This window comes from Acipenser ruthenus, chromosome 15 (assembly GCF_902713425.1).
Source record: "Acipenser ruthenus chromosome 15, fAciRut3.2 maternal haplotype, whole genome shotgun sequence".
Classification (NCBI taxonomy): Eukaryota; Metazoa; Chordata; class Actinopteri; order Acipenseriformes; family Acipenseridae; genus Acipenser; species Acipenser ruthenus.
In genome coordinates, this window is record NC_081203.1 from 11,029,198 (window position 1) to 11,045,553 (window position 16,356).

At 40.8% G+C, this 16,356-nt stretch overlaps 1 protein-coding gene across 1 annotated transcript in view; it reads right to left on the reverse strand.

Annotated features, from left to right (window-relative positions):
• Positions 1 to 16,356, reverse strand: part of LOC117422351 (endoglin) — a 46,709-nt gene that overhangs the window by 24,794 nt on the left and 5,559 nt on the right. Inside the window, exon 3 of the mRNA XM_058987172.1 lies at positions 3,467 to 3,618. Within this exon, the coding sequence (XP_058843155.1) occupies positions 3,467 to 3,618 (152 nt within the window). The remainder of the gene's footprint in view (positions 1 to 3,466; positions 3,619 to 16,356) is intronic.

The window sequence follows — 16,356 nt, forward strand, 5'->3', positions numbered from 1 at the left end:
AATAAATAAATAAATACACTGTGATCTCAAATGAGTGGAATCAGGCCCAATTATAGGCTGGCACAGAATCCCACTTCATATAGAAATAAATAATAATAATAATATTCCTCTGGTATGTATTAGTCTAGGATGGTGGTCTGTGCCAGTTACTACTACGACTACAACTACTATTATTAATAATAATAATAATAATAATAATATTAAAAATCTACAAATCTATTAATCACCCTTCAAGGCGTTCCTTTAAGTGAACATGCTAGTGTTTGCTGAAAAGCAGCCCCCCCCCTCTCCCTCTCAGTGTTGAACAATGAAGGTGCCGGCCATGCTCACTCACCCTTGCTATTTTTGCTCCTGTGTTTCACAGATACAATTGTTTTCCTTTTGACTATTTTTTTTCTTCTTTCTCGAGAGCTGGGTTTTTTTTTTGGCTTTGCTTCTGCAAACCGGCTTCCCGTAATTCTTCAGTTCTCCTTTAACCCAAGACGGCTCCAAGCTCTGGACTAGGAGCAGTGCCAGCAATGTCTGCGGGGTGCCAAGCTATGACATCAATCTGGGTCTTAGCCCCCCCCCCCCCTCTTAGAATGCACATTCCATCACTGTTGTTTACTGTGCTGGCTGCTGCTGAAAAGGTTCACTTTTTGGGGTCAGTTCTGGAGAAGTCAGTGTGGCCCGGCCATTCAGATATCATTGGTCTCTGTGCATGTGAAATACGTGCAGTTAAAGACAGGAGTCTTTGGCCAGACCTCAAATCAAGGCTAGGAATATGAGGGCTGAACGCAAGCCAAGTTTATAGCCAGTGCTAGATTAACCCTATCATAAAAAAAAAAAAAAACACAAAACTGTCATAGTGGTATGGTAGCTGGGACAAATATGGTACTGTATGTGAAAATCAGGAACAAACATTGCCTGAAAAATGGTCGTATTGGTTTTGCCAGTACACAACAAAACAGTGTTGCCTACAAAGTTGCTCTGATACCAACATACACAACACTGGCCTCCACTTTTACCTGTGGAAAACGGGGAGATTGTTTTGTGTGCTGGTCACGTTTTTATTAAGTAGCTTCCCCCACAGCTTGCTCTGTTACACAACATGTTAACAATAACTCTGTCATACTGCGACCATGCACACAGTAACAAAATATCATGCTTATAAAACACAGAATAGAAAGGAAAAGGAGAACAATTATAGTCACTTATTTTTTACTACTAGCTTGTTAGCTTTCTGTTTTTTGGGGGTTCATTTATTTTTGTATGATGTATACATAAATAAATAAATAAATAAATAAATAAATAAATAAATAAAGATTAAAACTCAATAAGAAGTAATCTAAAAAAAGGAAAATACCAAAATCAGTCATTACAAAGGAAGTACAAAACTAGGCGCCAGAAAGGAAAAGGTTTTTTCCTGAATCAGTTTGTATTGTTTGGCTTGCTTATTCCCTAGACTCAATCATTCTCATATAACAGTTGCCTTCAGAAGATATGAGCTGTCATTTTGCAGCTGAGTCCCATAATCATGCTATTGCAATTAATATGCTTTACCTTTCTTCTCTGTTCTGTACCATGCTTGCTTTATAATGCTTTCATTTAAGTAACTTCTAACATTAATATCCAATGCAACAGTAACATTTTAACCTATAAAATGATAGTAATGTCATTCTCTACATATAGAAAAAAGGGTTGCATTTTTGCAAACTTCAGACAAGGTATCAGCATTTAGGGCATGAGCTTCACAGTTCTCTTGCATGCGCTCGATACTAAATCCTGTGTCATTGCATTGTCATTAAGGATCATTTAGTCAAGGACCTTATGAGATATCCAAGAAAGCATATTATGGTCAAATAAATGTAGGAAAAACTGGAGAAGAAACTACAAAATGGATTTCAGCTGTATACAGAAGCATTTTTCAATAACACGATTAACAATGCTGATCGCAACCAACTTGGAATGAACTACACAGAGCAATTCCTTAAAATTACCTTAACAAGTTTATTCCTCTACCTACAACAAACACCCAGTAACATGCTCCCATCTGTCACATTGTTTAAGTTATTGAATGTTAATTAAAACATTTTTTAAACAATTGTAGTGTACAGTATGGTTATATGACCCACTGCAACACAGCAATATAACTGGCAGATCCATTAAATGATGTAGAGACTGGCTCAAAAATTGGAGAATGCAATTAAAATGAGAAAATCCCCAAGTGCGCAGCATACTGTGCACAGAGAGATCTCAGTGACTTGACAAGGCCATGGCAGCTGGTGTCTGTGCAACCACCTCTTACCTTGACACAGAGGCTACATTGACAATTTATCAATCAAATAAGTCTCCCAGGTGGAATGGAAAAGGTTTACAAAAACCACCATCAGCTGTAAGCAGGTAATGAATGAATGATGGAGCCTGCAAAGGTGTCAAACAGCATTTTTTTTCCAGTCAGTGTATAAAAGTGAAATAACATAAAGCATCATCCTTTGCAAAGTTAAGAGACTTTTGTAGGTCACAAGTTAAGTTTCTGTATTAGAAATGTTGTATTTACTGCTGATTTTCACAAGAGCAATTCCAAAGAAAATATTTGTGCTAAGCTGGACCTGCCATTTCCCCACATGTTGTTAGCTGGAATCACGTATCAGAAAGAGAAGTGAAAACAGTTTCTGAGATTCCACTCTCTCTTAACATTTCTATTTCCCTATTTGTCAGAGCAGGCTAACTGACCCTGAAGCACCTCAACTGATAGATTCGACCAAATATTAGCCAGATGGTAGTAGTGAGAATAGCCATTCCAAAAACACAAAAAACAAATGTTACATTAAAAACAGGTATCTGTGCCACCATTACACAGGTAAACTTCTCTGCTTAGTTTTCTGTGGAATTCGGATCCATTATTAAATTATTACCCTGGCCTTGTTTCATGCAGTACAGTACAGTACATGACATGTTCTTTACATACTAGCTGTGCCAGTACTGCTATGTATAGCTATACATGCAAGTGTCTGTTCAGAAACCCACACCACTGCATTTCACTGGCTTCCTTTCCTCACAAAGCTTACTGAAAGTTGTTTTCATGGATTATATAAAATTTTATATTGTTGATGAAACAGTTCAAGACGGTTGTTGGTCTATTTAACGACAGACGAGAAAATGTACACAAAGCGATTTAACACATGTGTGAAAAAGAAGAAAATACTCAGAATTGTGGTCAGGCACTGGCGTGGATATTCTCCTGTAATTGTAGCAACTTTGTCCTTTTCATTGAATGAACATTCTATTGTTTAAATAGTTTTTTAAGTACCTTAAATGAGTGCTAACACACAAAATACCTTAAGTCTTCACACTTTTATAAACAGGGCCTTATAAAGTCAATTTAGACACAACGTGTTGAATATATTAACATTAAGAGGATCTGCATTTTTATCATGCTCTACAATTCTGTCAAAGCCAGCGTGTCAATCTTTCAGAAACGTACCCAGCTGATCCTGTCCAAATGCAGGTTAATCAAGTGGATTTCTCTTCCTTCACTGGTGTCCGCACTCCAGCAGCCCTGGGAGACCCAAGACGGAGTCACTTTTACGGGGTTCTCATCCTTCACCTCCTTAAGCTCACAGGGCGGTACTGCACCTGCAGAAAGCAAACAGGGTGAGTCCGCTTTACTGGGATTCCAGGACCTGACAACAGTTCTACCACAGACACTTCAAATAATACAGAATTGTTAACAAAACATGTGCATGTATAGTCCGTTCATCCTTTAACATGGAAAACAGTCAGCTTGTATCCTATGGAATAAGACTTCTCTGAGTTCCCCTACTTACAATAAGCAAGTTTAGAATTCCTCAGAATTATCCTTTTACAAATTACACCAAAAGAATGCTTTCCGTCTGCCTGTCTGTCTGTCCTTTACATTCTGAATCTCAAAACGTCATGGGGGTTATTGTCACACAGCTAAATCAAAAGACATGCACAGGGGTTCAAACAGCATGCATCCCCACCACAGCTGGAGATCCTACATTCAGGCTGTACTGTATGATGAATCCGTTGATGACCGTGACAATTTGATAAGCTCTTCTCCAGATACTCCTCTGTGCCATGCAGATGGACAGCTGTCAGGACACACAGACAACGCCATACAGGAATCTGATATTCTCAGTAGCTTCTGCTAAATAATCTTAATAGTAAGTTTCATGACAACTGAATAAGCGGTTCTTCAGATATATGGACAACCTGCATGCTTTGGGAGCACTGAAAGGTATGTTTTGACACAAATATAATAGAAAGCTAAACAAATTGGTGTACTGTTACTGAGCCATGGTCATGCTTGCTGTCTTTCGCATGGTACTCCAAGGGGAAATGGATAACTTTTCAGAAGATGGCAGCCAGATCTTTAAAAACCACTCCCCTGCTAAGACTCCAGCTAGACATTCCTGTCCCTCGAGGAGTTTCCTGTTAGCGGCCAATAAATATTCCCCAAGACATTGTCCTTCCTCAGGGAAGCTGGGTCAGGTGTTATTTCCTGCAGGATCAGAGGCACAGCGATCTCTTCCCTGCAGACCTGAGTGTTGTGAAATGTAGACTTCTTAATAGCTTTTCATCGAGTTACCCAATGCCTGTGGCCTCAAAAAGACTTGGATGGCAGTAATCAGGATGGCTTTAGCAGTTTGTATAGTACTGTATGTGGCTACCCTCATCTGTCTCAACGGAGCTAGACAGTTATTTGAACCAATCACTACTAGGGATGTCCCGGTAACAAATTTTGACGGTATGGTAACCATCAAAAAATATACCACGGTTATTGACGTACCGCGGTATAATGTCATTTTTTCGTAATCCGTTTTTAAAAGGCTATTTAAAGAAATACACTCAAGTCAAGTAATTTTTTAACAAGAAAAATAACTTTAATTTAAAGTTGTAAAAACAAATACAACTACAGTTCTATCAGGCACTAACTGGAAGTAGTGTTCACTCCAGCTCACACAGGGTCAGCAAAATAATGCTGCGTTTTTATTTCACATTACTGTGGAGAAACACCAAAATATTAACATGTTCTGGGCTCAGTCTGGAATGATAGGGGGTAAGGATGTGACCCCTGCAACCGAATACACTCTTCATCTTTCAGTTTGGATGGCATCCTATTAGTTAAGAGAAGCACAATGTTACCTAGCAATAGCCAATCGAGTGTGTTTTAAGACATGCAGTGCCCGCCCACTGATCTCTCAGCAGAGTGCAAAACATAGACGGAGACTGCAAATTTAAAAAAAAAATTTTGTACTGCATGTTAGCAGTAACGAACACAAAGGAAACAAGAAAAGTTAAGGTGGGTATGACACCCTTGCAAAGTTAAGCGGCATCCGAGGGACTTTTTTTTTAAATGGGAATAAAATTGTATAAATGTTTTAACATAAAACCAAAATCCCTACAACACTATCAGCTTACAATACTGTTTAAAATAAAAACAATACAAATGCCTGTAGCATCTTAGACTTAGTTATATAGTAGTAAATAGACTTTTTTATTCTCTGCCTTGGTGTGTGCTTACTGCGTTTCTCTTGACCCATTCGATAGATAATAGCTGCTGTTACTTCTTTGGTTTGGTAAATTAATAGGAAGGCAGTGATGAAAAGTTACAGTGCCTTGTTCTTGCTGATATTTGAGTATTTGTGTTTCATTTACTGACAATCACGTTTGCTAGCGATCATTGTTTAGTAGGGCGTTTTATATTAAATATGACGTCACTTATTTAATAGCCTACTCGGATAATCTCATGCATGGCAGTTTTCAGAACTTGAGATGTCAGTGTTCATTAGTTAGTTCTAATGAACTAACTAATGGACAAACGGTGAATACAAAAACGCGCCCATATCACCTTAAACCGTGTGAACTCGGTAATCATGGTATAGAAAAATTGTTGCAGTTTCAAAACCGTGGCAGTTTATACCGCGGTTTACCGTAAAACTGGTATACCGTGACATCCCTAATCACTACCTATCACAACTTCAATTCCTTTTCATGCTCTTGTATAACAGCATTTATTTTCCTTAAAAAAAAAAAAAAAGTTTGGTATTTCACCTTTTTACAACCCAAGGATTAGATTGTACCACTATGATAAACACATAAAAAAGATTATAATTGTTGCAGGTGCAAGCTAATAATTCAACTTCACTGTCATCTACCGGCTATTGTGGACATATCTTAAACTCTGCCTGTCAAAGCTGACAATTTGGTTTCATTTTCAGAATTCACTACATGCGCTGACTTGATGCAGTACTGGGTATGCGGTTAGGTGTCCTGTGTCTACCGCATGATTTTCAATATTCTCGGTTAGGGACATCACAATAAATAAAAAAACTGAAATGGTTGCATTGCTTCAGATGGTGCATTTTTGAATATGAATAAAGGTTGAAAGTGTTTATGATAAGATGTGCCTGAATTCTTTTCATCCTGAATGTTTCTCTCTTAGGCTTCTATTCATAGAGGCCATCAATGTAAGGACCTGCGATGTGCTTCTACTGTCTGAGCTGGGACCCCAGTGGCTGCTGCCAGCGCGCCAGTAAAGCTGGGAAAGACGCCGACCAGCTCTCCAGCAGGCAGCTCCTGAGCTCAGGCTTGTCTGCCTAGCCACTGCCATGCCTCCACTGCAGCTTCCTGACAGGAAATGTCCTGTTTAGACGGCATGCCGATGACGCCGGGCTCTGGCAGGCCCTGGCGTGACATGGGACGTAAACAAGAGGAGGCTGCAGACCTGACACAGCCCGGGAATCTCTGCTCCCAAGCGGAGTGCCACAGCTCGTTAGCAGGCTCTAATTAACCGTCACTTAATGCCTTCCTGGAAGCCTTCTCATACCCCGCTCACAGCTCTTCACCTGTGGCTTTTAAAAACATACTTCCTGTTTCTGTTTTTTGATTACAAGACTTTAAACAAGCCTGTCAACTCAAATGTGTATCTTTAAATTGCGAATGATGACAGCAGTGGAGACTGAAGCCGTTTGTCTGTCTGTCCGTCCGTCCACAAGTCATATTAGAAGAGACACCACCACAATTTACCTTTTAGTAGTCCAATAGTTATCAACGTCCAAGTCTTAGAAAAATAATCAAATAACTAACCTAGCTATTCCCAAGTCAAAATACTGTCAACACTTTATTAGAAGGCAACTTGTAGAAGACCCGCCCGTGTGTATGGGACAGTCTAATGATTACACCAGCTTTACAGTAAATGATGGCGCTCTCTCTCTTGGCAGTCTGATCTCTCTCCTGGGGAAGTGAAGCCGGCGCTCTGCTCCCAGCTCCCAGTCAGAGCAGCGAGACGGGGCAATGGTGTGCAGCGAGCTGTGCTGATGGTATCTGGGGCCACACGGCTGTGAATCAGGGAAACAGGCACAACACCAGAAGCACATCAAATACAAGGAGAGGGAGACAGGCTTACTTTTGGTGAAATGCTGGCTACTGGTTCTCCTACATTTGTTTCCGGAGGATTTGTTTACTTTAGATTTACTGTACTTTTACATTGTTTTTCTGTTTTTTCATGCACTTTAGCAGAAGAGGCAGTTGTTTTTAATCTGTGATGTTTCATGGTGTGTTTCTAATCAAAATGGAAAAATCTGAAGGTAATTTCCATTTACCCTTTTGGAGTACCCGAGAGACTGGACAAAACCCACAAATTACTGAATATTACTGAATCATACTGTACAATGTATTTGTCACGCAATGTGCTCATTTTATACAATGCAAAATGATTATTCTTTGTGTACCAAGCCAGGACGTTATGTCGTCACTGTTGCGCACGTCTCAGACACATTACAGAACCATAATACATAAACATTTACAGAACCATAATACATAAACACAGCATAATATCTGTGTACTAACCACTAACTCCTCATCAGAAATGGTACTGACTAGTGTGTATTGGGTCAGACCATTGGCTATCATGTCAAAATTCTACCAACGGCTCATATCATTGTAGCTGCCCTTCTGTTACAATGTATTATCCATTTGACCCCATTCAGGCTGCTAGCTTTTTATTAAATAGCTTGGTATCCATAAACAGTGCTCCCTTTGTATTTTAATGTCCAAAGAATATTGAACCTTTCCCTTTGATTTCAAATTCTATTCAAAGCTTCCCCCTGCTTAACCCAAGGGCTCTCTTGGCAGCCTGTCGATGTATACTCAACACTCTAAAAGAAACAAACACAAGCCGGTTTACTTTAGGCTGTCTCTTATTTCATTAAAAAAAAATGTTATTTTTAACTTTGCAGCCCATCATTATAGTCTGAGAATTTCTTTTTCAGTTATGTTTTGTTTCCTTTGCATCCTCATACTAACAGCATTGTTTAAAAAACTGCTCATACACAGATCTCCTGAGATATAATGCAGAAACTGCTCATACACAGATCTCCTGAGATATAATGCAGAAACTGCTCATACACAGATCTCCTGAGATATAATGCAGAAACTGCTCATACACAGATCTCCTGAGATATAATGCAGAAACTGCTCATAAACAGATCTCTTGAGATATACTGTAGATACAAATGCAAATGTTAGCAAAAAAAAAGTTATATTGTAAAGCACATCCAGTCACATGAACTAAGTGGTCACTTCCCTTTACCAGCTAATAAGCCCCAGCATTGAAAAACAACAGTACGGTTTCACATACAAACTAGACTTGAATACAGAAAAGCTACAAATAGCCTGAGGAAAACAGGAACTCATTCAAACTGAATTTTACAATGGTTTTAAAATAAAAACTTTACTGGAAATTAATTATTTACCTTCAAAATATCTCAATCCCCTCAACATTGGAATCTAAGGGGTCTTCCCCACATTGTGAAAGGTGCTATTAAGGTTGCCACCCGTTCCGTAGAATACGGAATCATCCCGTTTCAAATCGATACAGAACGCAATTTGTTCCGTATTTTGCACTACTGAGCCAAATGTATTTTTCAAGCATGAGAAGTCAGAGATCTCCGTCTCTGGTGAAGCACCAACTTCCTACCGGAACCGGGTCCATCTCAAAGTTAGCAGGTAATTATGGGAGGTGTACTTCATTTGATTAACAATTATTCACTTTACACATACTGCACGAAAAGGATCAACTAGCGCGTGGCAGTTCCAAATCCTATTGGGTGGTGTGTGCTGTTGTCAGCTATGTAGCTATGAAACATATAACCTAGCTGGCCGATTTTGGACATGATGACAAATTCTGTTAAAAAAAACAAAAAAAAAACAGATGCAAAAATATAGAGACAAATGGGAGAGGGATTTTACATGGGTGAACAAAGTTCATGACAATATTTTCAAAGCCCGGTGCACTGTGTGCAGGAAAGAATTTTCGATCTCTCAGGGCGGAGTTTGTGACCTTAGACAGCATGAAGCGGGAGAAGGCCATGCTCATAACGAACAAGGAGAACCAATCAGGCTATTCAATCGTTCTTTGTTCCAGAGAGATCACCTGAAGCTGATAAGGTAGGCAGGCTACTGTACTTCTCCTTGCAAAATTTATTCCTCTAGCTAGAGCGATTACAATTTTATTAGCTAACGTTAGATAGCTAATGTTACCCACCACAATTTCTAGCCATTCACGGACCCGAGCACGAGTTATGATTTTCTTCTGTAATGCGGTCTCCGGTCTCTTTTTTTGCTTTCTTGTGGACTTTAAGTGTAATTATTTTAATTAATTACGCATTGGACAGTGTTGTTCTTGTGTAGTTTTGACTTTTGATCGTTTACGAAATACATTTTCTGGGTCGCTCTCACAACTCAAAGCGCACCCCCAATTAGTAGCTAATGTTACTCTTAAAGTTTTAAATGGACTTTATACTTTACGTGCGCACACTCATAATCCGTTCATCCTTCTAAGTGTATTTTCTTGATGTGTGATATGTAAATAGCGTTTTAATGTATCGATCATTTTCTGGGTTCTTCTAATCTAAGATGTAGCCTATTTATATATTTGCATTTTAATAGTATGTATTGAACGTGTTGCTGTTATTATTTGCATTACACAATTTGTATTTAAATATTGAAATAACTAGTTGAAATAATAAATAATCTAGATGAATCTGCAGATGCATGCATCACCAGCTCACTGGAGAGGTTTGGATTATCTCTGAACTCAGTTTCAGCTTTTAGTGGCGAACAACACATGTTAACTATGGAGCGTGCAAAACAAATGGAGCGACATTCGAAACAGGTGTTCAGTAGAGCTTATCAAAAGTGAGCTCCTTGTGAGCCTCTATTTTGATGTGGGGTGTGCAGACTTCCACTCCTTGATCATGGAGGACAAACCTCTCCTTGCTGCTGCAAGAAGCAACCAAAAATATGCATGAAAAAGGAAATAATGAACTTAATGGCTGCCAATAAAGATTCAATATATGTTGGTACCATCCATGTTTGGACACACCAGCATTGTTATTAGCTCATCATAAGCAATGTGTAAATCAGTAATAATTTCTACTTTACTAACAATTTCTAAATTCACATATCTTAGTCATTTTGACAACCAATTCTGATTCTGTAAAGACTTACAAACTCAGGCTGTGAATTGATCAGAATTTGTACATGCAGAGAGTTTACGAAGATCAATAGATCTTTTATTGTATTTATCTTTAGCTTTATGCAGCACATTCACAAGTCATGTGACTTCCTGTCAGCAGAAATTTCATCGGGAACCAGGGCAGGCTGCATGTCCACTGCTTCATTTGAAATGTGCAATAGCTTTGTGGTATTTATTTTAAAAAGGAAATTTATTTTAAAGGGAACTTGTAATTCCACATAGTTCTAGGTTTTTCATTGATATTTGTTTGTATTGAATGTGTGTGACATCCTGACATTTGTTTGAATTGCCAAGAATCTACAAAAGTGCCCTGGAACTAGCGTTATATATAATAAATGTCATTTGTCAAAATATCTTAAAATACATTAACTAATAATTATGTTTTAAGAGGTTTACTGTATCAGTGAGGGTGGGGGAGGGGGGGGCACGGGTGTTGCGTGGCGTTGGGTTAGGGTCTGTTCCTTATTTTTGAGGTCATGAGGTGGCAACCCAATTCTCAAACTGAACGCAGTAGGGATTCAAGGAAGTGCATGCACATGGATTAGGGAGTGGTTAACATGTAGAAAACAGAAAGTACTGATTAGAGGAGAAACCTCAAAATGGAGCAAGGTAACCAGTGATGTACCACAGGGATCAGTATTAGGTCCTCTGCTATTCCTAATCTACATTAATGATTCAGATTCTGGTATAGTAAGCAAACTTGTTAAATCTGCAGATGACACAAAAATAGGAGGAGTGGCAAACACTGTTGCAGCAGCAAAGGTCATTCAAAATGATCTAGACAGCATTCAGACCTGGGCAGACACATTGCAAATGACATTTAAGAGAGAAAAGTGTAAGGTACTGCACGCAGCCAATAAAAATGTGCATTATAAAATATCATATGGTTGATACTGAAACTGAAGAAGGAATCTATGAAAAAGACCTAGGAGTTTATGATGTCTCAGAAATGTCTTCATCTAGACAATGTGGGGAAGCTATAAAAAAAGGCCAACAACATGCTCGGATATATCGTGAAAATAACAGGAAGTAATTTTAAAACTTTACAATGCATTAGTAAGACCTCATCGAGAAAATTGTGTTCAGTTCTGGTCACCTCGCTACAAAAAGAATATTGCTGCTCCAGAAAGAGTGCAAAGAAGAGCGACCAGAATTATCCCGGGTTTAAAAGGCATGTCGTATGCAGACAGGCTAAAATAATTGAATCTATTCAGTCTTGAACAAAGAAGACTACGCCGTGATCTGATTCAAGCATTAAAACTTCTAAAGGGTATTGACAATGTCGACCCAGGGGACTTTTCTGACCTGAAAAAAAAACAAGGACCAGGGGTCACAAATGGAGATTACACAGAACAGAACAGAAAATAGGAGGCACTTTTTTACACAGAGAATTGTGAGGGTCTGGAACCAACTCCCCAGAAATGTTGTTGAAGCTGACACCCTGGGATCCTTCAAGAAGCTGCTTGATGAGATTCTGGGATCAATAAGCTACTAACAACCAAACGAGCAAGATGGGCCGAATGGCCTCCTCTCGTTTGTAAACTTTCTTATGCTCTTATGAAACACAAGCGCTGTTAGGTCTACCATGAGACTGGAGCTCCACATTGGTCTGTCTTAGTCTAAGTCTATGTAAAGACACTGACAGCAATGGAGAGCCATACCTTATTTTCTCTATTTCAACAAGTACTGTAAAGAAACATTCCAAACAGCAACAACAAGTCAAAAAGAAATCTGGCCTAATTACTGGCAACTGGCCATTTCCTGGAAGCTTTGACTTCCTTCATTGTGTCTCTAAACAGGGGCCACTCATCCTGCAATCAACCCCCTGACAGAGACTGCTCGAGCGGGGCGCTCAGTTACTGTGGGGATTACTGCTGAATGGGGCCCCTTGCCACTGCATGCTGCCACAACCACGACCTTGCAGAACTGTGTTACTAAACTCAGGCTCATGCGAAAATCTGGAAACAGTACACTAAACCAACCTGATTAGGATGAACTGCCTTCCCTTCATGGTTACTTGTAGCTCTTCCAGCAGACAATCTAAAATATCACTTAGTACTCTCTAGACTCGAGGGGAAACTTAGTACTCTCTAGAGTCGAGGGGACACTTAGTACTCTCTAGAGTCGAGGGGACACTTAGTACTCTCTAGAGTCGAGGGGACACTTAGTACTCTCTAGAGTCGAGGGGACACTTAGTACTCTCTAGAGTCGAGGGGACACTTAGTACTCTCTAGAGTCGAGGGGACACTTAGTACTCTTTAGAGTCGAGGGGACACTTAGTACTCTCTAGAGTCGAGGGGACACTTAGTACTCTCTAGAGTCGAGGGGACACTTAGTACTCTCTAGAGTCGAGGGGACTCGTTGGATAACTCCTATAAAAAGTCGGTTCTGTTCCGAGCAGATTCAGAAACGTGTTGGCAGTGGATACTGGGCTCTGTATATTTGCAGGCTGTTAATTGGTTTTGCTTTTGCACATTTCTTTAAACAACAGCAGCAATTCAGAGCCTTGTGCATTTTGGATTCTGCTGGAATCTCTATCTTGAAAAAGTCTATTGAGAGCCAGACACGACGGACAGCACTGTCCTTCCTTTTCAATGATTACTGGTGGGATTTTAAAGATCAGCATCTCATCTTTGTCGCTCTTCAATTGACAGTCCTGGCATTGTAACATAATGTAATGTAAACATTATCCTACTGTACCTAAACCATCTAAATTCACTCCAATGAACACAAGAGTCCAAGGCCCAGGAGCTGGGTGTAACGCAGACAGTGTGACAGCACTGAGCGTTGTCCCTTCGGTTTCTCCAAGCCTGTTTGCTGGTCAGGGTCAGTGTATTGAATAGGCTGTTTGGATCCAAGGTCAGGGCTGGCTCTAGCAGGCTTGCCTCTACTCCAGACACCTATTGTCCTGCCGTTTCCTCGGCGAGAGGCAGTGCTCTCCATCCAGAGGAAGGTAAACAAGCTCTTATCAGGACTGCACAGAAGGACTTGTGTCACCTCACAGTCACCCCGTCGCGGCACCACTTAAAAGGGTTTCTGGGACCGTGGGGGAGGAGGCCTTCTCCTCTAGTGGAGGCACACAGGTAAAAGTACCCCAACAGTCCCAGTTCTCTTTCAAAACTGGGACCCAGTTCCCAGAATCTCCACTTTCTAACCCTCACTGTGCATGTCCCTAGGTAGCAAAAATTATAATAAAAAAAAAGTTCTCATTCAAAGTCATGAAATTCTATCCAGGAACAAGAACAACAATAACCACACATTAATGGGAAATCAATTTCATGGAACTGCATTCCCCAACATCGTTCAACACATCTGGTGTGGATTTGTGGAATAACTAGAAACAAATGGCTTTGCAAAATTTCATAAAATTCCAGAGAGAGGCTCTGATGGGTTAGCTTCATAAACTCTTAAACACTTCTGCCAAACAATGCTTACAGTATATAGTCCGTGCAACGTAACTTCAATCAATAAATATGCTTTAAACGTAACAATACAAGGGAGGCCAAAATGCAGAGTCTTATATTTCTATTTAAGTAATTTTTACTTAAAATAATATTAGCTATATTTGTAATAAGGTAAATCCAATTATTATATGATGTATAAAATCATTATTCCTTTTATTTCCCATACATTACTTTGAATCCAAAGCACTTTTTAACACATCTCAGTCGATTTAAATTGAATGGATTAAACCAAGTTTCAAAACAGTTGTTTATTCTAAAGAAATTGCTAACGTACGGGTGCATCTACTATATCCTCATCAGCAGAGATCTTCATCAAGCTGGGGGGCTGCAGACCGGTACACCCCCCCCCCCCTCCAGGACCTCATCCTCAGCTCATCAGCAGAGATCTTCATCAAGCTGGGGGGCTGCAGACCGGTACACCCCCCCCCCCTCCAGGATCTCATCCTCAGCTCATCAGCAGAGATCTTCATCAAGCTGGGGGGCTACAGACCGGTACACCCCCCCCCCCTCCAGGATCTCAGACCCAGCTCATCAGCAGAGATCTTCATCAAGCTGGGGGGCTGCAGACCGGTACACCCCCCCCCCCCCCTCCAGGATCTCAGACCCAGCTCATCAGCAGAGATCTTCATCAAGCTGGGGGGCTACAGACCGGTACACCCCCCCCCCCCTCCAGGATCTCAGACCCAGCTCATCAGCAGAGATCTTCATCAAGCTGGGGGGCTGCAGACCGGTACACCCCCCCCCCCCCTCCAGGATCTCAGACCCAGCTCATCAGCAGATATCTTCATCAAGCTGGGGGGCTGCAGACCGGTACACCCCCACCCCCCCTCCCCCCCCTCCAGGATCTCAGACCCAGCTCATCAGCAGAGATCTTCATCAAGCTGGGGGGCTGCAGACCGGTACACCCCCCCCCCCCCCCCCCCTCCCCTCCAGGATCTCAGACCCAGCTCATCAGCAGAGATCTTCATCAAGCTGGGGGGCTGCAGACCGGTACACCCCCCCCCCCCCTGGATCTCAGCCCCAGAGATAAGAGAAAGAATGCAGTCCCTTTTCATAGCGGCTGGCACTAGCGTGATTGGGGAATATTCCACATGCTTATCAGGCTGTAATGAGCTCTGCATCCCTGGTGTGTGCGAGTGAGTGGTAATGAGGCGTGTGGCGCTCGCAGCTTATGACACACTCGGGAAAATGAGCCTGGACCTCCACGACCCTTTAAACACATTCCAGGTGTCGTTCCCACTGGATCTGCTTCTGAGTATAGTGCTTACACTGATTTATTATTATTATTATTATTATTATTATTATTATTATTATTATTATTATTATTATTAAAGACATGTGTTTCATTGTTTCCTAATGGTTACTTAATATACATCATATAATCATTTAAAATGCCAGTAAGGGCATTGCGTCTCCTTGTCCTTTACAAAAAAAACATTGTGCAACGTGTTAGTAAGCTGGTTATTACAGAAAAACAGGCTTCAACTGAGGCTGTTGTTGGGCTTTTGGTTTTTTTATCCAATTCTATGCTACACTATGGACATGCAAATTTACAATAGGGTAATTGTGTACATCATTTGTGGGGTCTCTGTACAGTATTGATCCATTCTGAGCAGCTTCTATTTTATATTTTAGTTCGGAATACCAAAGCTGTCATGAGGGAAACATCTTTTATTAAGACCATATTATGATCTCCAGCTTCCATTCTAAAAGCTTCCCAGTACTGGAATGTGACACAACTATCCTGCTATACAGTAAATGCAAAAGTTCAGAACTGAAAAGTTTAATTTTAGAAAAGCTAATTGACTACTAAATAGCAACCGACTCCTCAGTGCTAAGATGTTCTTTGAAATGTTCACCATATGCCTGCCTCCTACGAGATACAAAGTGTACCATTAGAAAGCATGACAACACCCACTGTGTTACCCTGAAGAAACCCCAGCAGACACAGAAACAGATCACAGCATTACCAGCAACAGATACTCAAAGGATCTGCAGACAGTGGTCCTGATACAGTAACACACAGCCAGCTCTCAAACCACAGCTCTGCAATGGGTTCCACAAGTGTAGGAGAGGCTCCTACCATTGTGACGCCTTACTAGGGGAGTATGTCATGACTGTGGTACCGTTCTAACAACGAAAGGCTCATACCATTGTTGCTGCCCCCTGTGCTACAATTGCCCAAAAAGTGGCATTGCAATTGTAGTGCTACTGCCATTGAAGATCACTAGTATATTTGAAAAGCAGTCTGGAGTGCAGATTGTTAATTCCTGCCCTCAGATAGGAATCAGTGTCTCCAGGGGCGACAAGTGGTCGCGTCGGTAGGTCTCACTGCCACCCAGTCTC